The following is a 25,167-nucleotide window of genomic DNA, read 5'->3' as shown; positions in this document are numbered from 1 at the left end:
CTTAAGCAGCTGAGAAAATACACCGAGAATGGCAGATGAACTTTAGTTCGGATAAGTGCGAGGTTTTGCAATTTGGGAAGGCAAATGAACATAGTACTGTCATAGGCCCCTGGGTCATGTTGTGGAACAAAGGGACCTAGGGGGACAAGTACATGGTTCATTGAAAGCAGTGTCACAGGTAGACAGGGCGGTGAAGAAGGTCTTTGGCACGCTGGCCTTCAGTCAGGGCATTGAGTATAGAAGTTGGGATGTTATGTTGCAGTTGTACAAAATGTTGGTGGAGCTGCATTTGGAACACTGTGTTCAGTTTTGGTCGCCCTGCTATAGGAAGGATGCCATTCATTAATCTGAGAAGAGTGCAGAGGAGGTTTACGAGGAGGTCGCCGGACCCGAGGGACTGAGTGATGGAGAGAGGTTGGGGCTGTGGGAGAATGAGGGGTGAATGTGCCCCGGGGTTGGGGACTCAAGAGCCTGTTCCCGTGCTGTATGACTCTACAGCCCCAGGACAGTGGGTGACACATCCCTACAGCCGGACTCTCACACCCGCTACAGTCAGACACACAGCCCGGGACCGTCAGCCTCACCCCCGCCTGTTCACAGGGTCGCCGGCAGCTGGTGGGCGGGGCATCCTCGTGTCAATCGGAAGATGGAAGCTTGCGATTGGTTTACACGAGACCCTCCCCTAGCTCGGAGGACAAGGCGTGGCCCCGCGCGGTGACGTCAGGGCGAGGGGCGAGGTGGTGACCCCGAGCGGCCGCTGCAGACGGCGGGCGTCGCCCCAGCAACGGGCCGGCCTCACCATGTCGTTCGTCGCCGGGCAGCCGGTCACCGCCATCGTGGTGAGTGAGTGACTGAGGGATCGGTGTCATCGGCCGGTGCCGGGCTTCCCTACCGCCGGCCCGGCGCGGGGCCTCCCCTTTGTCCCACAGCTCGGACCCCCGGCGGCCGCTCGGTCACCGCCCGGACCCCCGACCCCCGGCGGCCGCTCGGTCACCGCCCGGACCCCCGGCGGCCGCTCGGTCACCGCCCGGACCCCCGGCGGCCGCTCGGTCACCGCCCGGACCCCCGGCGGCCGCTCGGTCACCGCCCGGACCCCCGGCGGCCACTCGGTCACCGCCCGGACCCCCGACCCCCGGCGGCCGCTCGGTCACCGCCCGGACCCCCGACCCCCGGCGGCCGCTCGGTCACCGCCCGGACCCCCGACCCCCGGCGGCCGCTCGGTCACCGCCCGGACCCCCGGCGGCCGCTCGGTCACCGCCCGGACTCCCCCCCCACCCCATCCCACCCCTAGTCCCGCAGGACGCCGAGCCCCCTCCCTTTGTCCCCACCTCCCTTCTCCCCGCGCCTTCAGCCGCTGCTCCCTGGTCAGCCGGTTGTTCCCCATCTGGGGTGTCACTGTCGGGGGGTTGTTTCTGCATCGGTGACGTGTGACGGATTCAAGCTGTTGTAAGTCATGTTTAAATGTCCCGAACATGTGGCATTCCCTGCACCGTGCGGCGAATGTGTGCTGTAGTCATGTTCGGCCCCACTCCTGGGATGCAGGGTACTTGCCTCTGCATGAATTGAATTCCACAACGTTGACATGGACAGTCTCCTCACAAGTTGTGTGGCTGTTGTGATCTGCTGTTCTGGATAAAGAAAATCCAAGGTCGAAATGGTTGTACTTTCAGGGTGGGATTCTTGTACAGCACGTAGTGATGAATGAAACAGTGAGCACATTTCAAAGGTATTCCTTAATTATTTAGCTGAGCACTGTTCACTATGTCAGTAGGTTCATCACATCTGTTGAGCTTGCACTTCTGCACTGATCAATGCATGTGTGAGTTTGTTCAGGGAGTTCTTTTTAGAGGCATACATCACAGAAACCGGTGCTTTGGCACACCATGTCATTGGGGACTTCTTTGTACATCTTTACGAATCCCAGTTGTAACTATGTCAAGCGTTAAGCTTGAGATTTTGATTAAGTGGTTTGTAGCTAAGATGAGGTGGGTGCAAGGACCCAGTGAGGTTATTTTTGTGGTATTGGAGTCTGGAGCAACTGTTTGTCTTCTGGAGGAACTCAATGGGTTCGTGGGAGGAAAGGAATTGTCGATATTTTGGGTCTTGATGCTGGGTCTCAAACTGAAATATCAACAACTTCTTCCCTTCCCCACCCCACCCCCAGACGCTGCTCGACCCACTGAGTTCCTCCAGCAGATTGTATGTTGCCATGTGTGTGGTCTTGTTCTAAGAGTGTCATCTAACTGCTGCTTTTTTGGGTTCCATGTTGCCAAGGTGATCTGAAATTAATGGTGAGGCCATCATTGTACAGGGTATGAATTTAAAAAAAAAAATTCCACAGTAGGAGTCAGAAGAGCTCTAAATTTGACTAAAGCAAAATAGCAACTGTTGTGCATTTTGCTGTAGAAATAATGGTAAGAATCATAGACACAGGAGGCCTGTAAAGTCTTTGCTGGCATTTAGTGGAGCATTCCATAATTCCTAATCCCCCTCTTTCCCAAAGGCTTGTAAATTGTTTTCCTTTGCATGGTTGTCCTGCAGAAGCTTCACCACCCATAGAGACTGAGAAGTTTGGAATCCTACTGTCCTCTGTGCATTCAGATTGCAGCTGCTTTGTCCTGTCATCAAGTTGTTTCTGCACATCCCCTTTGCACCTTTTTGACCAAAGTGTAAATTCAAGAATGTTAGCAACGGCTTCTTCCCTATCTGTAAGCTGGTCATGAACCTCTTGTAAATCTCCATCTAATCTTCCTCAATTTTGTTTGCTCTGAGAATAATTCTGGCTTCTCCAGTTTTATCTTTATAGTTGAAATCCATCATCTCTTTTCTACACATTTTCTGGGTCTTTCACGTGATTCCCAAAGTTGGGTCCTAACCAGTCTTTTATACTGTTTCAATGTAACTTCGTTGTCCTGGGTTTTGCATTCCCTGTTTATAAAACCTGCAATCCATGTGCTTTGGTAATCACTCTCTCAATGTGCACATTTATACCTAGGTTCCTACATCTCATAGTCATAGACCTTCCAGTTTATGCTATTTAATCTGTATTGTCTCTCCTTATTCATTCTGCCATAAAGTATGTCACTTTATTATAAACTAAATTTCATCTGACGTTTGTCCATTCTGCCAGCTTGTAGTGTACCATGTCCTTTTGCATATCAGACTTCATGTCCTGATGCAGTGTTTTGACTGAAATGTCAGCGGTTCTTTTCCTCCCACAGATGCTGCTAAACTGTTGAGCTCCCCTGGCAGATTGTTTGTTGATCCATGTTCCATCACCTGCAGTCTCTTGTGTGAAGAGATGAAGAGCTTTGTTATCTGCAGATTTGGAACTTGTATCCTGCAAACCAATTTCTACGCTGTTAATATATCATTAATATATCAAGAAATGTTGTGATTTTCATGATTTTATTTCCATATGTTTGTATGTTGCCTTTTGTGTTGGACATCAGATGTCTCTGAACATCTACTAGCTTTCTCTGTCATCTTATCAAAAAATTCATTCAGGTCAGTCAAACTCAATTTGCCTTTAAAAATCCAAGCTGACAGTCCTTTATCAGCTGAAACTTTTCCAAGTACTTATGGTAGGGTTGAACTGTTGAATAAGGCTGTTATATTTGCCATTTTTCAGTCCTATGGCACCTGCCTTGTATCTAATGAGGATTAGAAAATTACAGAAAACCCTTCTGTGCTCTGCAGCCCTACATCCCTTGGGAACAATCAGTGGTTGCTGTTCAAATTCCAGACAGCATTTTCTGGAAGATGTATTTATGCAATTAAAAATGCTTATCAGGATGTTGATGATTGTCTCATACATAAAGCAGGAATGTTATGCTGGAACTGTATACGACTGAAGTTAGAACACTGCATACAGTTCTGGGCACCACATTCCAGTCCTATCGCATCTTTCCTGCAGAGGGTGAAGAGGATGCTGACGGGACAGGACGGAAAATTTAATGGTTTAATAATTCTTGATCCATGCTAATTGACTTTTCCTGCCTCACAGATTAACTTTTACTGTATTGAGTTTAGCTTCTTCAAATGTTACGTGTTGGAGGTTTAAAAAATACTTTGTTTTGCTGTCTCTTATTTAAACTTGGAAAGAAAAGGTGATTAAGAGACAGTTGCATTTTGTAAGTAAATGATGGTTGAAACTTATGTCTAACCACTTACCTCACTTATAGGCACATGGCAAGCAAGTTTTTCATTCCATTTACTCATATGTGTACTCATGCATATGCCAATAAACTCAGCTATGACCGGGTTTGGCCTGTGTATGTCACTTCATTCAGTTTGTTTAAAGGGAGGTACCAGTTTTTTCTTGTTTGCAAAGGTAGTGGGTGTTTTGTAGAGAATGCATTGCTGTTTTTAATTTTTAAATTGCATAGAGAAGTCTTTGGAGAAGTATCAATGTAAAAAAACAGCTAGGCATTTGTTCTGTGTTGGTTGTGAATTTGTGATCCTATCGACATAGCACCTACAATGATAGTTGTTGGTATATTTTCACCCAGTATAAATGAATCGTAACTTGTTGGTTTAGTATAGGAGTTATTTTAAGTAAATACTTGTTAAGAGGATTGATGGTTCTCAGTATTTGAAATTTGTGGGGGAGAAAAGTATTAGTCTGGACTTCCAAAGTGCATGATTTGAAGTTTGCTGGGTCTGTCCTCTTTTGGAAAAACATTTTTAATATTATTTCAACTGTGTTGAATATTGATCTACAACCCCATCCTATTACTGCAATTTTTGGGTTACCAATGATGGATTCTGGCCATTTATCCGCTTTTGCTTGTCGTATGATTGCTTTTGTTACATTAATGGCCAAGAGATCCATTCTATTTAAATGGAAGGACCCTGTACCCCCTACCACATTTCAATGGTTCTCTCAAACTATAGCATGTTTAAACTTAGAAAAAATTAGGAGTGGTACTGTTGACCCTTTGCTTAAATTTAAGGAAGTTTGGAGTCCATTTATTCAGTATTTCCATATGATATGAGCAGACCTTTTGCGAATCCCCTTCAATAACCTTTGAATATAGAGGAGCGGAGCTGACGACATAATGTGTTTTCTTTTAATTGAAGAAATATCAGTCCAGTTTTTTTTTCTTTGAAGTTTTTGGTTTGCTTTTGTTCAATATTACACTTTTTTTGATTTGGGGTTTTCTCTTCGTATAATTAAATTTCTTTTCAATATATTTCCCCCCATCATGTACACTTAGCAAGAGTGCGGGAGGGCTAGATTACATATTTTACTCCTTGTGAGTATAAATGTTGGCTGTCATTATTGTTACCCTGATCACTTCGCACCGTGTTATGTATCATTAATGTTATGTACATCAATTTGAACTAATTTGAAATTCAATAAAAAGATTGAAAAACAAAGACTGAAGTTTACTGGGTCACGGTGCTCTCTGGGGATCACTCAAATATTGAGTGCATTATTTAAAAAACAATTGTGAAGAAATGAGTCTGGTGGAATTGTTGAATAACTTATGCATGTGAGAAGGCTGTTGACAAGGATAGTATAAACGGGTAATTGGGGGCTAGAGGGAGAAACGTTGAGGGATGTGCTGAGGAGGTGCAAGGAGGCTGAGCTCTTTTTAATGAATTGTGCTTTAGCAGATGCAGTGACTGTATCCATGCTATGAGTTTATTCACCACAGATATTTCCAGCTCTTGATTTTAATTTCTTTCTTTCAGCAACGTATTGAAATCCGTAAATTGCGCCACGGTGATAACCTAATCCTGGGATTCAGTATTGGAGGTGGAATTGACCAGGATCCTGCACAAAACCCCTACTCAGAGGATAAAACAGACAAGGTATGAAAGTGTATCATACCAAAGAAGAAGTGGCTCTATCAAACAGTTTCTAAATATACATCTCGCCTCTACCTCAACACTTCATGTCACTAATGTTCAGATGAGTCATAGTCATACAGCACAGAAACAGGCCCTTCGGCCCAACTAGGCTATGGCAACAAAATGCCCATCTAAGCTAGTCCCCTTTGCCGGCATTTGAGCCTTGTCCTCCTGAACCTTTCCAATCCATGGACCTGTCCAACTGCCTTTCTAAGAGTTGTTATTGTACCTGCCTCAACCACTTCCTCTGGCAGCTCGTTCCATATACCCACCACCCTCTGTTTCAAAACAAAATGTGGTGCTTAAGTTCCTGTTAAATCTTTCACCTCTCACCTTGAACCTATGCCCTCTAGTTTTTGATTCCCCAACCCTGGGGAAAAAGACTGAGTGCATTCACCCTGTCCATGCACCTCTGTAAGATCACTTTTCAGTCTCTTACACTCTGAGGAATAAAGTCCAAGACTGTCCAACCTCGCCCTATAACTCAGACCCTCAAGTCCTGGCAGCATCCTTGTAAATCTTTTCTGCACTCTTTCCAGTTTAATAACATCTTTCCTACAGCAGGGCGACCAAAACTGAACACAATACTCCATGTGAGGCCTCACCAGCATCCTGTACAACTGCACCATGACCTCCCAATTTTTATACTCAATGAGACTTATGTAGGCCAGCGTGCCAAAAGCCTTCACCACCCTGTCTACCTGTGACTCCACTTTCAGTAAACCGTATATTTGTACTCCAAGGTCCCACTGTTCTACAACACTCCCCAGGGTCCTGTCGTTCACTGCGAAAGTCCTGATTTGTCTTCCAAAATGCAGCACCTCACACTTATCCAAATGAAACTCTATTTGCCACTCTTCAGCCACATAGTGGTTAGCGCGACACTATTACAGCGCCAGCGATCGGGGTTCGATTCCCGTCGCTGTCTGTAAGGAGTTTGTACGTTCTCCCGTGTCTGCGTGGGTTTCCTCCGGGTGCTTCGGTTTCCTCCCACATTCTAAAGACGTACGGGTAGGTTAATTTAGGTTTAAAATGGGCGGCGTGGACTTGTTGGGCTGAAAGGGCCTGTTACCACACTGTAAATAAAATTTAATTTAATTATTATTCAGCTGATCAAGATCCCCCTGTAGTTTTTGATAACCTTCATTATCCACTGTACCACCTATTTTAGTGTCATCTGCAAACTTACCCTGTACATTCTTTTCCAAACTGTTGATATAGATGACAACAACCCCTGAGGGATCCACAAGTCACGGGCCTCCATTCTGAGAAACAACCTTCCACCATTGCCCTCTGGTTCCTACCATCAAGCCAATTGTGTATCCAATTAGCCAGCTCTCCCTGAATCCCATGTGATCTAACCTTCCAGAGCAGCCTACCATGTGGAAACTTATCAAAGGCCTTACTGAAGTCCATATCAACCACGTCTACTGCCTTGCCATCATCAGCATCAAAAAACACAATCAAGTTCAAAAGACATGATCTCCCACACACAAATCCATGTTGACTACCCCCTAATCTACACCTGTCCTTCCAGATCTATGTATATCTAATCCCTCAGAATCCTCTCCAGTAACTTACCTGCCACAGATGTTAGACTTACTGATCTACAGTTCCCAGGTCTTTCTTTGCCGCTCTTCTTAAATAAAGGTACAACATTTGTTACCCTCCAGTCTACCGGCACCTCACCTGTGGCTAATGATGACACAAATATCTCAGCCAGGACTCTCCCAATTTCTTTTCTAGCCTCACAGTGTTCTTGGATATAGTTGGTCAGGGCCTGGAGATTTGTCTACCTTCATAACTTTTAAGACATCCAGCACCTCCTCTTGTGTAATGTGATCCCCAAGACCTTCCATTTACTCCTTCTAGCTCTGAAGCCTTCATGTCTTTTTCCACGGTTAAGGACCTTGCCCATCTCCTGCAGCTCCACACAAAGATGTCCCCTTTGGACTTTGAGGGGCCCTATTCTCTCCCTAGTTACTCTTTTCCCCTTAATATAAAACCTCTTTGAATTCTCCTTAATCTTCTCTGCCAAAGTTATCTCATGCCCCCTTTTTCCCTCCTGATTTCCTTCTTGAGTACAGTCTTGCATCTCTTGTATTCCTCCAGGGATTCACTTGATCTCAGCTGGCCTGTACCTGACCCATGCCTCTTCTTTTCCTAGCCAGGGTTTCAATATCCCTCGTCATCCAGGGTTCCCTACCATTACCAGTCTCGCCCTTCATTCTAACAGGAACGCGCAGACCTCAAGCTCTCACTACCTAACCTTTAAAAGCCTCCCACTTGCCTGTGGTCCCTTTGCCCACAAACAACCTACTCCAATCAACCTTTGCAAGCTCCTGTCTCATACCGCCAAAATTCACCTTGCCCCAATTTAGAATTTGAACCTGTGGACCAGTTCTGTACCTTTCCAAAACTATTTTAAAATTAATAGACCTATGGTCAAAGTGCTCGCCCGCTCTCACCTCAGTCACCTGCCCCACCCTATTACCCAAGAGTAGGTCAAGTTTTTCCCTCTCCCTAGTAGGGCCTCTATATATTGCCCAAGGGAACTTCCCTGAACGCACTTAACAAATTCCTCCCCATCTAAGCCCTTAACAGTATGACAGTCCCAGTCTATGTTAGGAAAGTTAAAATCCCCTACTATGACAACCCTATTATTCTGACAACTCCACAATCTCCCTGTATATTTGTTCTCCCAATTCCCATTGAAGATTCGGGGGGGGCCTATAGTACAATCCCAACAATGGGATCATCCCCTTTTATTTCTCAGCTCCACCCATGAAACCTCACTGGATGATCCTTCAGTAATTACATCTCTGCCTACTGCTGTGACATTCCCCTTAATCAAAAATGCAACTCCCCTCCCCTCTTTCCTCCACCTCTATCCTGCCTAAAGTACCTGTACCCTGGAACATTAAGCTGCCAGTCCTGTCCCTGCCTTAGCCATGTTTCTGTAATAGCGATGATATCCCAGTCCCATGTGGCTCTCCAGGCCCCAAGTTCATCAGCCTTGCCTGTCAGACCTCTTGCATTGAAATAAATGCAATTTAATCCAATGGGCTTTCCTTGCGCCTGGCCATTCTCCTGCCTGTCGTGTCTGTTCAACCTGCTGTCACTGATTTCTGCATCACTTTCCAGCCCTTCATTTGCCTCCCTGTTCCTTGGGACCACCCCCCTCCCCCGTCAAACTAGTTTAAACCCATCCTAGTAGCAGTAGCAAATCTGCCTGCCAGGATATTGTCCCCCCCTCCAGTTCTGGTTTAATCTGTCGCTCAATTGAGTTTTATGAAGAGATAAATACGTAAGTGGCTTAAATCTGTAAGGCCTCTGACGAGGTCCCACTTGTAAGGCTGGTCCCTCTCTTGATGTTGCTTCTTGTGCAACTGCTCTGTTTCCTGCCTCTTCCAGGGTCCTGTTCTTTCTGCCTATGGGGAGCCACTGAAGGAAAAATACCTGTTGCTTGAGCGATGGTGGACCACATGCTGTGTTTTACCATTACAGTTCTTGTGTTTAAGCAAAATGTGCTAAGTGCATAAGGCAGAATTCGACTCCTTAAACCTTCATACTTGTGTTGGTTATTTTCAGACTTCATTAATCCAATGCAGTTCTGGCTAGCCCTTGATATTCTAAACTCTGTACATTCACGTGAAGTAATGATCACCAATCACCCCTGTGCTTGCTGGCTTATATTAACTCTTATTCTTATTTTCTGTCCCCTCTGTGGCCTTGCTGTCCTTACCTCTTTAGCCCTCTGAAATATTATCTCTTTCCTAGAGACGAGACTGCAGATGCTGGAACCTGGAGCAGCACACAATCTGCTGGAGATTCAGTGCGTTGAGCAGCACCTGTAGGGGAGAGGTGCAAGGAATTGTTGTTTTGGGTTGAAACCCTGCAGGGTCCTGATGCAAGGCTTTGAGGCAAAACTTTGGCAATACCATCCACCAACCTCTTTTCACCCCCCTCCCCCCATCACCACACAGATCTTAGTCACTACAATTTAATTGTTCTGCCACTGGTGGCTGTGTCTTCAGGTGCCAAGGCTCTGGAATGGCTCTCTAAACTGCTCTGCCTCTCTTTCCCCTTTTCAGATGCTCTTTAAAATCTACCTCACTGACCAATGTGTTGGTGGTTTGACCACTATCTCCCTTCATGGATCAGTGGCAATTTTGGTGTCAAGAAGATTTGTGTCCTCTCTAGCCACAGGCGAGGTCCTGGAGTAGCTAATGTTGTTCTATTATTCAAGAAGGGAAGTGGGGATAATCCTGGAAACTATAGACTAGTGAGTCTGATGTCAGTGGTAGGGAAGCTACTGGAGAGAGGATTTATGAGCATTTGGAAAGCCATGGCCTAATTAGGGACAGTCAGCAAGGCTTTGTGTGGGTCAAGTCGCGTCTTACTAATTTGATCGAGTTTTGATTAAGGTAGAGCTGTGGATGTCTACTTGGATTTTAGAAAGGTGTTTGACAAGGTCTCTCATGCGAGGCTCATCCAGAAGATTAAGATGCATGGGATCCACAGTGACTTAGCTGTTTGGATTCAGGATTAGCTTTCCCATAGAAGACAGAGGGTAGTGGTCGATGGGACTTATTCTGGCTAGAGGTCTGTGACTAGTGGTGTTCCACAGGGATCTATACTGGGACCTCTGCTGTTTGTGATATGAATGACTTGGTTGTAAATGTGGATGGGTGGTTTAGTAAATTTGCAAACGATACAAATGTTGGTGTTGTGGATACTGTAGAAGATTGCCAAAGGATTCAGCGGGATATAGATCAGTTGCAGATATGGGCAGAGAAATGGCAGATGGAGTTTAATCTAGACAAGAGTGAGGTGTTGCACTTCGGGTGATCAAAAGGGACAGTACACTGTTAATGGCAGGACCCTTGGGATCTTGGGGTCCAAGTCCCTAGCTCCCTGAAAGTGGCTGCACAGGTTGAAAGGGTGGTAACGAAGGCGTATGGCATGCTTGCCTTTAGTCGGGGCATTGAGTTCAAAGTCAGAAAGTTATGTTGCAGCCTTTGTAAAACTCTAGTCGGGCTGCATCTGGAGTATTGCATTCAGTTCTGGTCGCCCGATTATAGGAAGGATGTGGAGGCTTTGGAGAGGGCACAGAAGAGGTTTTCCAGAATGCTGCCTGGATCAGTGGGCATGTGCTATCAGGAATGTTAGGACAAATCAGGACAAACTTGGGTTGTTTTCTCTGGAGCGGCAGAGGCTGAGGGGAGATCTGATAGAGGTTTATAAGATTACAAGAGGCATAGATAAAGTAGATAACTGGTATCTTTCTCCCAGGCTTGAAATGTCTAATACTAGAGGGCATGCATTTGAGGTGAGAGGGGTTAAGTTCAAAGGAGATGTGTGGGTCAAGTTTTCATACACGGGGAGTAGTGGGTGTCTGGAATGTGTTGCCAGGGGTGGTGATGGAGGCAAATATAGTAGAGGTGTTCAAGAGGCTCTTAGGCGCGTGAATGTGCAGAGAACGGAGGGAGATGTGTAGGCAGAAGGGATTAGTTTAGTTAGGCGTTTACTTACAATTAGTTTGACCCAACATCATGGGCTGGAGGACCTGTTCCTGTGCTGCACTCTTCTGTGTTCTAAATTTGGTTTGATCATGTTTTTGTGGAACACGGATGTTTTGCTATGTTAAATGTGCTTTGGAGGTGGGGTGGTTTGCTTTCACCCAAATGGAGGGGCATTGTTAGACGAACAGATCGGGGATTAACACGCAAGGGATCCTTCTTGTTGTATATTGGCACCAGTCCTGGAACAGCAATGAATTGACAACTAAGAGGAAATGTCTTAACGTGGACTGAAAACTGGCTGTCACAGAGTTGGAATAAGTGGGTCCTTTTCAGGCTGGAGGGATCTTATTAGTGGAGTACCATAGGTATTAGTTCTTGGCCCTCAGTTGTTCACTATTTACATTAATGACTTGGTGGCGGGAGCAAAATGTGAGGTTTCCAAGATTGCCAGTGATACAAAAAATCGGTGGAAGGGCGCATTGTGATGAGGACATTGCGATTCTGCAATGGGAACAGATAGAGGAAACCTGGCAAATGGAGTTTAATGTGGAGAAGTACGAGGTCACACACTTTAGAAAGAAACTTTAGTAACTTAAAAGATTGATTTATTATCTAAAGGAAGAGAGACTACTCCACTCATTTGCAGAGGGATCTAGATGTTTCTGTGCATAAATCACAAAATGTTAGCAGGCAGGTCCAACAAGCAAACAAATTTTGGCCTTTATTGTGAAGGCTTTAAGAATTGGGAGGTTTTATTGGTGTTGAACAGGATGTTGGTGAGGCCACACCTGGAATTTTGGTGCCCTTGCCTACAAAAGCCTATAGTAGCAGTGGAGGCAGTCCAAATTAGGTTCACCAGGCTAGTTCCTGGGATGAGAAGGTTGTCTTGTCAAGAGAGGCTGGACAGTCTGGGTCTGTATTCCTTGGAGTTTAGTAGAATGAGGGGTGAATTTTTTCAAATATACAAGATTCTGAGGGGTTTAACAGGGTAGATGTTGAGCAAAATCAACAAACTGCTGGAGGAACTGAGCAGTGAGGTTAGCACCTGTGGGGCAGAGGGTTGTCAACATTTCGGGTCCAGACCCTATTGTGATGTTTTCACAAGTAGGCGAATTGTGTACAAGGGGACGTGGCTACAAAATAAGGGCTGGTCATTTAAAACTGAGGTGCGCAGAAGTTTCTTCTCTCAGAATGTAGTGAATCTCTGGATCTCTCTTTCCCCCAGAGAGTTGTGGCCCAATCATTAGATACATTTTAGGGTGGAGATAAATATTTGAAAGATCAAGGAATTGAGGATTATGAGGAATTAGCACAGAAGAGGAGCTGAGGCCAGCGTAGATCAGCCATAATCATATTGAGGAGCCTGGTGACCTACTCCTGCTATTTTCTGGTGTGACAGAGGGGTCCACCTGAACCAGAATGAAGCTAGTGACCCAGAGGATTTATAAATAGGGTGATGGTAAAAGCTCAAACTTGGTAAAATGCATCAGAGGCTTGCAACTCAATTGTCTGGAAGAATGTTTCAGAGATGAGGGTTTAAATCCTAGTGTGACATTTTGGGCATTTAAATTTATTTTGCTAAATCATGTACAATCATCGTAACCATGAAACGACTAAATTGTTATAAATCATTTGGTTGTCTAATGCCATTTCATAGAATCATAGACTGGTTACAGAACGAGTGTCTTTGTTGGATCTCCACCAGAATAACTTGCTAGTTCCACCTCAGGCTCTTTCTCTGTAGCAGTACAAACCTTGCCTCTCAATATTTACTTCCCTCGCTAGACCTCAGGCTCTTAGCAACAAACCTTGCCTCTCAATTCTCGTGAAGGCCACAATGGAACCTGCTTCCATACCTGTTGGCAGGTGCTGTCCAGATTCCAGCCACATGCTGCATGGGAAGGATTTTCCTCATGTTGCCCTTAATCCTCTTCCTCTTTAGTCCTCAACCGCCTGCACCAAAGGGAGAAGCCTCCCATTATCTGCTGTCTGGACGGTTCATCATTTTATATTTTTACCGGATCTCCCATCAGCCTTCTCACATCCAGAGGGAACAATCCCAGCCTCTTGAATCTATCCTTGAAGCTGTAGTTCTTAATCTCAGGAACTATTCCTGTAAATCTTTTCTGAACCCCCTCAAATGCCCTTCTATAATTGTGGTGATCAGAAATGGAGACAATATGAGGCTGGGCCAGTGTTTATAAAGGTGTAGTGTAACTTCCCTGCTTTTATACTGTGTGCCTCTTGATAACGCCCAGAACTGTGTATGGCTTATTGTACATTTTCTCAAACTGCCCCTCCACGTTCAATGACTCGTGCACTCCTACCCCAGTCCTTCTGCTCCTCTACCCTTTTTAGAAAGGTAATGAACTTCGTCTGCCTTGTGTCTGCCCGTTTCACCGGCCTGTCGTTATCCTGCTGCAATCTAGCACTCTCCTCATAGTTCACAATACTACCAAGTTTTGTATCATCAGCAAATTTAGAAATTATAACAGTATCTCCAAGGTGATTAGTGTCATTCAAAAAAAGGCAATGATCCAATACCAGCAGGATATTGATCAGGTAGAAAGCTGGTTGAAGTGTTGGCAGATGGAATTTAATCCCAACAAGTGCTAAGTGATGCATTTTGAGGAGTTAACTAGGGGCAAGACATGTACAGTAAGTGATGGGCACGATGAAATAATAATGAACAGAGAGACCTAGGGTTCCATGCCCTTAGTTCCTGGAATGCAGCAACATGGGTCGATAGAGTGGTGAGAAGGCATGTGACATGCTGGCTGGCCTTCATGGGTTGAGACATAGAATATAGAAGATGGGAGGTTATGTTGCAACTTTACAAAATACTGGATAGACTGCACTTGGAGCACTGTGTGCAGTTCTGGTCGTCACACTATAGGAAGGATGTGATTGCACTGGAGAGGGTGCAGAGGAGGTTCACCAGGATATTTCCTGGACTGGAGGACTTTAGTTATAGAGGCAGATTGGATAGATTGGGCTTATTTGCCCTGGAATGAAGAAAGTTGAGGGCGTGACCTGATAGAAGCATATATGATTACGAGAGGCAAAGATAGGGTAGATAGTCAGAATCTTTTTCCTGTGGCAGGAGTATCAAAAACAAGAGGCCATAGGTTTAAGGTGAGAGCAAGGACTTTTAAAGGGGATCTGAGTGGTAAGTTTTTAGGGTGGTTAATATCTGGAACAGAGGACATGATGGAATCAGACACAATTACTAATTGAACAGATCTTAAAAAGGCGGGGCATAGAATAGTCTGAATGCAGTCAAATAGGATTAGTGTAGATGGGCAAAAAGGTCGGCAGGGATGTGGTGGGCTGAAGGGTCTTTTTCTGTACTCTGATTCCTCCCATCTTTACGTTCTTTGGCACATTTGGCTTTAGATCCATAGCAATCGTTCTATTCTAAATTTGATGCTGAACTTGCAGAAGAAATGCTACTGAAAGCACTTGGACTAAGCCAGCATCAACCTTGGCACTAAATTCGGAGAAAAGGCACACCCAACTCACTTCACTCTGCAAAATCCTCCTCACAAACATTGGGATGAGGGTTTGCACAGATTGGCAGGCCTCTGAGTTGTCCCTTTCAGCAACCATTCCAGACTCCTGTCTTAATTCTTGGTATCCCCATCCACTGATAGGACAGACCCATCAGAAGTGGGGTTTACAGTGGTGTGCACTTAGTAAGTAGTGGGCTGTGGAAGTATTTAAATCAGGTCAAAATGGGCAGGAAACCTCTGTTTACCACCCAAGGCCCTCCATCTGATGAATCTGTACACCCCCACATCAAACCCCATGAAACACCAAGCCGCAAGGCCATGAAATGTACTCTGACTTATCCATCCCCAAGGGTAGTTCAGTAGCTCCACCACTGACTGAGCCCGTCTTCGGCCAATAATGGTGGTTGGAGTCATTAGCAGCACACAAGGAGGAACTCAGCGGGTCAGTCGACGTTTCAGGTCGAGACCCTTCATCTGGACTGAGTCAATAGGTTGGTTTGAAGTACAATTCTGTACCTGATTGCCCATGGATGTTCAGTTTTTGGGCTATTGGATCTTTTCTGAATCTTCCTTTTATTGCATGATGGTGATAGCGTAGAAGCAAGATCCCCCTGTAACTTTTTAAATCAAAGATTACAGAAGGATCTTGATCAGCTGGAAAGTGGGCTGAGGATTGGCAAATGGCTTTCAATTCAGAAAAATGCAAGGTGTTGCATTTTGGGAAGTCAAACCAGGGTAGGACTTACACAGTGAGTGGTCAGGCCCTGAGAGGTGTTGTAGAGCAAAGCGACCTACAAGGTGGAGAATCCCTTGTAAAGGTGACTAAAGGTGAATAACAAAAGAACCAGGATTAACCGTTGTTGTTATGGTTTCAGTATATCGATCCAATATAATCACTTTGCATCACTGCCACTTCTGTTTCCCGTTATTAATTCTCCAGGCTGTTCCTTTAAGGGACGAATGTTTTACATTACTCACTTCCTTTTTGTCTCCATAAAAGTTCTCGCAATTTGCTTGTCTATTCTCGTACTCTATCTTCCATGTTTGGTCACTGAGTCTGTTTGAGTTAACTTCCAGCCTACATTTCACTGCCACAACTAATTCTTCTGCTTTTACAGGGTATATATGTGACTAGAGTCTCCGAAGGTGGACCGGCTGAAGTTGCAGGACTACAGATTGGAGACAAGATAATGCAGGTGCGGGTTCTGGTGTTCTTGTAAAAATAATTGTTTGACCACAATCAATTGAAGTAATAACTTCTGCAAAGGAGGAGGATGGGGATGGAGAAGCGAGAGCAGCAACACTGGGGAGGGTTAGACCGTGGGGCAGCAGGGCAGGTGGCAGAAAGATGAGAGTGGAAGGTAGAGCTACGGATGGGCTGGGGAGAGGGTGGAAAATATGAAGGTAGGATGGGAAAACCAGTGAAGGAGGGTGGGGCAGCCTGTGATGGTGAACGGCACTGGTGGGCAAGGTTAAAGAACAGACCAAAGCATTTGGTAAGTATGCCAAGGGCAAGAGGGTAACCAGGGAAAGAGTGCCCATGATTGGCAATCTGTGCATGGAGCTGGAGGGCATGGGTGAAGCCTACCATGAATACCTCTTACCTGTGTCACTATGGGGAAGTTCATTGTTGGAGAACTTAGAGGAGGGGCTGGTGGAATTCTAGAACAAATCGCGATTGGAAACGGAGGTTTGAGATGTCTTGGCAGGCCTGATGAGATGTGTCCCATAGCAGCCTAGGATAGGGGATTGCTGGGGCCCTGACAGAGATTTTCAAATCATTGCTGACCACAGTGAGGTGCTAGAAGACTGCAGAACAGCAAATGTGGTTCCGTTAGTCAAGGAGGAAATGGTGTGGGGTGAAAAAATTGAGGCACAGGGTTGATCAGCATTTGGAGAAGCAGGGGTTAATCAAGTATAGTCAGCATGGCTTTAAGGGAAGGTCCCATCTGTCTAATTAAATGTTTTGAGTAACCAAATGTATTGATGAAAGGGTAGTACAGGTTGTGCTTTTGGGGGGACTAAGGGTAAGTTGTACACAGTGAATGGTGGGACACTGAGGAGCAGAAGGGCCTTTGTGTATGTGTCCAAGGATCCCTGAAGGCACAACAGTGGTTAAGAAGGCATATGTGATACTTGTCTTTATTAACCTTGTCTTTATCTCAGGATTGCTACCTGTGCCACAAGCTAGTGAGGCTAGAAATAGGAGGATTATGCAGCTAAGTACGTGGCTAAGGAAATGGTGGCAGGAGGGAGGGCTTCATGTTTCTAGACAATTGGGCCTCCTTCCAGGGAAATTGGGACCTGTTCTGATGGGACAGTTTGCACCTGAACTGGAGGGGGACTAACATTCTTGCTGGTAGGTTTGCTAGTGCTGCTCTGGGGGGTTTAAGCTAGATTTGCAGGGGGAGGGGAACCAGAGTGTTAGAGCAGATAGTGAGGTGGAGGAGGAGAAAGGTCATGCGAGGACTGCAGGTATCGACAGAAATCAAAGGTTTGTACGTGATAGAAATGTTCTCAGGTGCATCTATTTCAATGCAAGGAGTATTGTAGGTAAGGCAGATGAGCTTAGGGCGTGGATTGGCACGTGGGATTACGACATTATTGCTATTAGTGAGACTTGGATGCAGGAGGGGCAGGACTGACAACTAAATGTTCCGGGGTTCCGTTGTTTCAGATGTGATAGAGGGGGTTTCTACAAGTATATTAAGAGTAAAAGGATAGTAAGGGACAAAATTGGTCCCCTAGAAGATCAGAGTGGACGTCTATGTGTGGAGCCTCAGGAGATGGGGGAGATCTTAAACAGTTTTTTGCATCAGTATTTACTCAGGAAACTGGCATAGTGGATATGGAAGGAAGGGAAACGAGCAGTTGTGTCATGGAACATATAGAGATTAAAGAGGAGGAGGTGCTTGCTGCCTCACAGTGAATAAAGGTAGATAAATCCCCCGGGCCTGATAAGATATTTCCTTGGACATTGAGAGAGACTAGTGTAGAAATTGCAGGGCTGCTGGCAGATATATTTAAAATGTCCTTAGCCACGGGTGCGGTGCCGGAGGACTGGAGGGTAGCTCATGTTGTTCCGTTGTAGAAGAAAGGCTCTAAAAGTAAACCAGGTAATTACAGGCCAGTGAGCCTGACATCAGTAGTGGGTAAATTATTGGAAGGTGTTCTGAGAGATCGGGTATACAAGTACTTGGACAGCCAAGGGCTGATTAAGGATAGTCAGCATGGCTTTGTGCGTGGTAGATCATGTTTAACGAATCTTGTAGAGTTGTAGGAGGTTACCGAGAAAGTAGATGAAGGCAAGGCTGTGGATGTTGTCTACATGGACGTTGACAAGGTCCCACATGGGAGGTTAGTTCAGAAGGTTCAGACACTAGGTATCCATGGAGAGGTTGTAAACTGGATTTGAAATTGGCTGTGTGGGAGAAGACCGAGAGTGGTAGTGGATGATTGTTTCTCAGACTGGAGGCCTGTGACTAGTGGTGTGCCTCAGGGATCTGTGCTGGGTCCATTGTTGTTTGTTGTCTATATCAATGATCTAGATGATAATGTAGTAAATTGGATCAGCAAGTTTGCTGATGACACTAAGATTGGAGGTGTAGTGGGCAGCGAGGAAGGCTTTCAAAGCTTGCAGAGGGATCTGAACCAACTGGAAGTATGGGCCAGAAAATGGCAGATGGAATTTAATGCAGACAAGTGTGAGGTGTTGCATTTTGGAAGGACAAATCAAGGTAGGACGTACACAGTAAATGGTAGGGCGCTGAGGAGTGCGGAGGAACAAAGGGATCTGGGAGTTGAGATACGTAATTCCTTGAAAGTGGCATCACAGGTAGACAGGGTTGTAAAGAAGGCTTTTGGCATCCTGGCATTCAGAAATCAAAGTATTCAGTGTAGGAGCTAGGATGTTTTGGTGAGGTTGTATAAGACATTGGTGAGGCCAAATTTGGAGTATTGTGTGCAGTTGTGGTCGCCTAACTATAGGAAGGATATCAGTAAGATTGAAAGACTGCAGAGGAGATTTACCAGCATGTTGCCAGGTCTTCAGGAGTTGAGTTACAGGGAAAGATTGAACAGGTTAGGACTTCATTCCTTGGAGTGTAGAAGAATGAGGGGAGATTTGATAGAGGTTTACAAAATTATGAGGGGTATAGACAGAGTAAATGCGAGTAGGCTCTTTCCACCTAGATTAGGAGAGATAAGTACGAGAGGACATGGCTTTAGGGTGAAAGGGGAAAGAATTAGGGGGAATATTAGGGGGAACTTGTTCTCTCAGAGAGTGGTGGGAGTGTGGAATGAGCTGCCATCTGATGTAGTAAATTCGGGCTCACTCTTAAGTTTTAAGAATAAATTGGATAGATACATGGACAGGAGAGGTCTGGAGGGTTATGGACTGGGTGCAGGTCAATGGGACTAGCGGAATAAAGTTTCAGCACAGACTAGAAGGGCCGAATGGCCTGTTTTCTGTGCTTAGTGTTCTATGGTTCTAGCCAGGACATGTAATATGAAAGTGAAGGTTATGGCACAATTACATAAGTGATTAGTTCAGCGCTGTAGTGTTCTATGGGAAGAGGGTACAGTGCTGGAGTTGGTGTGGAAGAGATTCAGCAGGCAGTTGCCTGGAATGGAGCCTTTAAGTTCTGAGGAGGTGCTGGATTTTCTTGGAGCAGAGGTGGTTGACCTGATGGACATGCATAAAATTGAGGGGCATAAATAGGGTGGATAGTAAGAAACTTTGCCCCTTTGCAGAGGAGTTGTGTGACCACAGGCATGGGTTTAAGGTGAGGGATAGGAGATTGAAGGAAGAATTTTTTTCACCCAGATGGTGGTTGAAGTGTGGCAGTGCAGCTGCCTGAGGGGGTGATGGAGGTAAAGACCATAACATTTACCAGGTTCTAGATGAGTATTTGAAGTGCCACAGCATAGAAGGCAATGTTGAGCAATGGGGTCTGGACAGATGGGAGTGGAGGCTGGCACGGGCATGGTGGGCTGAAGGGCTGTTCTCTGCTCTGAGTGAGGAGAGAAAGTAGGGATAGTTGGTGGAGGAGGTGGTAGGAAAACTGTTTTAGGGTAGGGATGGAAATGTGCTGAGGGGAATGTTAGAATGCAGGGAGAGGGTGGAGGATGGACCAAGGAGACACAAAGGAAGTGAATGGTGGGGAGCAGTTGGGGAAATGTTTGAGGACAAGAGGGACTAATCTGTCTCTCACGTCTGGCTGCAATTTACTATTCTGAAAGTCATGGAGCAGCGAGCTATCAACTTCACAAAGGAAGACATGTTAGTAGCATCAGTGGGGAAAGCCCAGTCATCAGAAAAGACGTGATGGAGCAGGAGAAACGGAATGGAATGGAATCCTTGCAGGATGGGAAGGAGCATAGTTGAGATTTTTGAGTCCAGGGGTTTCTCATGGATGTTGGTCCACTAACCTATCCCCCAAGATGGAGACAGAGATCCAGAGAAAATGGGAAAAGTCAGCTGTTGAGCATGTCGGGTGGTAATTATCAGTAAAGATACGGAAATTTTCAAGTTGTGTATAAGAGCAGTAAACAGCACCATGGTAGCGTGGCAATGAGGACTGTCCCACATCAACAGCCATTGGCCCATTGAGCTCCTGTAGCTACACTGTTGGTTTGGAGAAAGTGAGTGGAGTTGTTCAATGTAAGAACAAATTCAGTCAGAGCAATGAGTGTGGTGGGGGGCACGGGGAACTGGTTGGGTCTGTTCAAGGAAGCAGTGAAGGGGCTCAGACCATCGTGATGTCAGTGGAGTGGACATGGTGCTGAAGGTGTGCCAGGCAGGACCAGGAATTGGAAAACTGTTAGAGTGGCAGAAGGCATCGGATACATTACAGATGTAAGAGGGAAAGGATTGGGCAAGGGGATAAGGAATAGAATCAAGGCTGGAAATAGGATCTGTAGGGCAAGAACAGATGAAACAATGAGTCCACCAGGACATTCCTGCTTGTGGATCTTGGAGAAGGGTTGGAAATGGTGGACAATGAGACTGTAGACTCTGGAGGGGAGATCACCTGAGGAATTAAGGTCAGTGACTAGGAAGCAATGATCTGATGCTCAGTGGTGAGGTCATGGTGCAGGTGCCTGGGAGCGAAAGTTCAGCCTCTGCAATGTTGAAGTCAGTTAGCCACACAACAACAGCGTAGCACTCTGGAGCTGGAGGATATGGGTACGGTTCTTCATGAATATTTCATGGTTGCCTTCATACAAGAAGGGGACAATGCTGCTGTGGTTCTGGTGGGCTGGTGTGAAATATTGGATGGGATAACATGGTAAGACAGGAAATATTCAGAGATGTAGCATGTTGGAAGTAGATATATTCCCTGGTCCAGATGGAATTTATCCCAGGTTGTGAAAAGAAGCAAGGGAGGAAATTGTGGAGAGACTGGCTATTTTGCAACCCTCTCTTCTGCCAGAACTGCTGGCAGAGAGTTGGAGGACTGCTTGCCTTATTCTGGGAGGTCAGTGACATGAACAAGTAACTGCATCTCCACTGAAGCTGCCTGGCCTGCTGAGTATTACCGGCACTTTCTTTTTATTGCAGATTTCCAGCACCTGCTGTGTTTTGCTTTTTGGTCTGTTCAGTTTTAAAGTTTGTAATTTCTTTTAATGTCTATTCTTTGTCATTGGTTGTTGGCAGTCTCTCGGGCTGAGAATGATTTGCCCCCACTGCCTCTCCCTTGGTTCTGATGTGACAAAGGAGTCCACTTGAGGAGCTGCAGGCTGTACTGCAGCTGGGGCAAGTATGGTTGTACAGTGGGGGTGGGTACTTGTGCCTCCACATACTGCAGTGGGCAGGTCCTGGACCCTGGGCTGCATCTGGACCCTGCGTTGGATCTTGATGATATGTGGAGTGAATACACTTGGCTGGAGACCAACTTTTGAAATGGAGATTTTGGGAGTAACTGAGGGGGATTGTCTGTTTGCTGTTTCTGGCTGAATGTGGTGGGGTGTCCCGTCCCTCCCCTCCACTGTTAGTGTGGAGGTGGGGGGTGGACCCAGGTCGAAGGAGTGCAGGAGGTCAAAGCAAGCCTTGTGAAGCTGCAGCCCAAGCTCACTGAACAGCACGAAATAGACACAGCTAAGCTGATCTTAGAGCTGAGGGATCAAAGCTCTGGAGTCCTGAATGGTGGTGAAGCAACAGGAGGCAAACAGCAGGAGGGGCCCCAAGAAAGCCCATCCTCTGATGACACGGCTGTCGGGCTGTTGCTCAACAGTCTGTGTGGCTGCTCTCCCAGTTTAGACACCAACTCCTGTCAGATTCTTTGTGAGAACATTGCACGGTTGACTGGGCTGGTGTGGGCGTGACTGCCATGTCTGGATTGGATCCCTGGGTCAACGCCAGGAGGTCTGTCTGGTTTTTTTTCTTTCAGTAATGATGACTTACCAGGCCATTTCCAACAGTAGTTAGGAGGCAACCACATGGGGTCTGGGGTCACGAATAGGGCTTCAGTGAGCCAGAGGGTGACCATAACCTGGTGTTTGTGGTCATTACTAATGACCAGATTTTTAATGTAAATTCCATCTGATGAACAACTTGAATTCCACAGCCAGCTTGGTGAAGTTTGAGCTCTGGTGTCTGGACTGTTCTTCCCCAAGCCACTGATTACTGTTCCAGTAAATAATTCTTGTGCCACTGTCACTACATGTTGTCCTGTCCCTAGAGCCTGTGCTCTAGTTACCTGGTTGGCATCCAGGTTTAAAGCCTGTGTAGGGCAGGTGAGATCACACGTGACACTTTCTGGTAAGATGGAATATGGTGTTGGGAGATGCGTTCAGTTAACGGGCCTCGATCTACAAGGAAGAAAGCATGCACCTGGTGACTCAGCACGTCCTCAGCAATTGATCAGTGAGTTTTCAACCCAATGGAATACCCAGTCAAGGAAAGCTCCGAATCAAAGAGCACATGTTGCAGGGATGGTGGGACGGAGTGGTTGGTGCTGCAGCCCACATTTCTGATGTCTGTTTCCTCTGCAGGTGAATGGTTGGGATATGACGATGGTAACACACGACCAGGCCAGGAAACGTCTCACAAAGAAGAATGAAGACATAGTTCGGCTTCTGGTAACCCGTAAATCTCTACAGCAGGCCTTGCATCACTCGCTGCAGTAGTAGAGTTCTCACTGCAGTCGGTGGCCTACTTGAACTTAACAATTTATCGAGAAGTTATCCTGTACCTGAAAGCTGTTTAATTTTGCTTCTTACCGTGCTCTGTCAGTACTCAATGCTGGTGGACCATTGTTTGAGTTACTGTAACAACTAAAATAACTACAAACAGATCTCACTGAGAATTGCATGAAACCTCCCTCTATTGTACTTAACTGACAAACTGCACTAAACTGATTCAGTAACGTTACCATTGGGACCAAAGTGAAAGGATTCAGAATCTCAAGCTTGTTAACAGCATTAAAAGACGAACACTAGATTTACTCCTCTCTGACATTCTCTGATCACTATTTGAGAACAGATTTTAACCAGCTTTAAAACCACCATCCAAACACGAGTTTGCTGACCAAAACCATTCTAGGAGCATTGGGAGGGCCGAACTGCCCTGGTGCTGTCAGGAAATGTGGCACTGAAATAGGAAGCCTTTTTAAATGGTAGAACTGATCAGAAATGGTTGATTTTATTGACACTGAACCGCCCAAAGGACAGTTGAGTTTAAGGTACCAGTTCTGTCCAGTTTGTGCGATGCCACTACATGGCTTTATTTGGTGTGTACCAGTGAGTAACAGTGAATGATGCCAAGTGCTGAGAGTTCTGTGGCTGGTTGGGGCTATGGATCATGGCAAAGACGATGCTTTGGTAATGTGCTTTATTTGAAACAATAATTTGATCCAAAACAATCTACATCCATAAATTCTGAACCTCTGCAGGTTCCTTCAAGTTCTTGAGATCTGTCAGAGCACTGTTCACAATGAACTTTTTATAGATTTTTACTGAATATTCATTTCTGGTATTTTAAACTCAACCCTGTGCCTTCACACAATCGACAGCTTCTGATTGACACAACGTGTATCCTCAGTACCCAGGCCACATCAGTATTCAGTGCACTTTTGTATGCAGACACAACCTGCCAACGATTCAGGGCCTCCTTTAGTGCCTTCACATTCATTCCTTGAGTATCACTCACAATAAACCAAAGTGTCTGCAGTGACCGAACATTTCACTGCAGTGACTGCTGCATGTTGCCTTCCCTTTTCTGAGGTTGTTGGGAAAGCCTTTCGTTCAATCAATTTGTATACGTATAAACAAAAATTGTAGAACTTTACATTTGAAACTGGGTAAAGAACTGCCAGACTTAGTTGCACGATCCTGGTTGCAGGTGTCGGTTCATCGTTGGTAAATTGTTTATTATTGGCACGTGTACTGAGGTACAGTGAAAATACCTTGGGTCCAGCTGTAGCACTGGATGGTTGAATGGTGTTTGCATGTTGGTCTTTAAGAAGCTTGGAGCTCCTGGATTATAACATCCAGCTGTACCAATGAATTGTGCACACCACCGCACCCTCCCCTCGGAGGGCTAATACACGTTTGGTACAATACGGCCTGACTGGATTGTACACGGACCCTGCAGGCTGAGGTGGGCTCCTTCCGCCATCAACCTGCATGTCAGGAGCATTGGGACCTCTTGCATTCTGTAACAGGCAAGTGCTGCCTTTGCATAATTTGACTTAAATCCTGTGCATCACTCAAGTGTTGTATTTCTATGTAAACAACTTTAATCACTGGGTCTGTCTGCTGGTGGATGATTTGAAAGAAATGGAATTGCTCATTGCACAATTACTGTCATTAAATTGCTTTCAATAAAAACACTTTCTAGAGTGGATCACTGAACTGAGGTGTTGTGTGTGTTTTGAAGAATTCATTGCCAGAAGGGACTGTTGGTTTCTGTGTGGTTGTACACAGAGTGTGAATGTGTTTGTGATGATGCTGTAACTGGAGGGCCAACGGATGCAGCATCTTCTGAGATCCAAAGAGATGGGTGGAGGAAAGATTGGAATGTGAAGCTCTGAGGCTAAGGAATAAATGTCAATGGGGAGGTGTCTCTTCGACGTTTGGAAACCCCCCTTTTGAGCTGTCTGTAAGGACAGGTGCTTTCTCAATAGGTTTTAAATGGAACCCAGACATGAAAAACAAGCAAGCAAAGTATCAGTGGAATGTTAAAATACTGAAGACTGCAAGTTCACGTGAGAATGTTCCTGTGCAAGTGCAGAATTTGGAGCGATTAACTGGGCCTGTCGGGGAATATA

The 25,167-nt window shown here is 45.6% G+C and overlaps 1 protein-coding gene across 1 annotated transcript; it reads left to right on the top strand.

Annotated features, from left to right (window-relative positions):
• Window positions 1-714: 714 nt before the first annotated feature.
• tax1bp3 (Tax1 (human T-cell leukemia virus type I) binding protein 3) lies at window positions 715-24,729 on the top strand. Its single transcript, XM_052038122.1, has 4 exons — window positions 715-839; window positions 5,701-5,820; window positions 16,015-16,092; window positions 22,892-24,729. The coding sequence occupies exons 1-4, from the start codon at window positions 801-803 to the stop codon at window positions 23,024-23,026; spliced, it is 372 nt and encodes a 123-aa protein (XP_051894082.1). The 5' UTR covers window positions 715-800; the 3' UTR covers window positions 23,027-24,729.
• The last annotated feature ends 438 nt before the right edge of the window (window positions 24,730-25,167 follow it).

Source organism: Pristis pectinata, chromosome 24 (genome assembly GCF_009764475.1).
Source record: "Pristis pectinata isolate sPriPec2 chromosome 24, sPriPec2.1.pri, whole genome shotgun sequence".
Lineage (NCBI taxonomy): Eukaryota > Metazoa > Chordata > Chondrichthyes > Rhinopristiformes > Pristidae > Pristis > Pristis pectinata.
The sequence above is the reverse complement of the archived record's forward strand: the minus strand, read 5'-3'. Positions and strand labels throughout refer to the sequence as shown.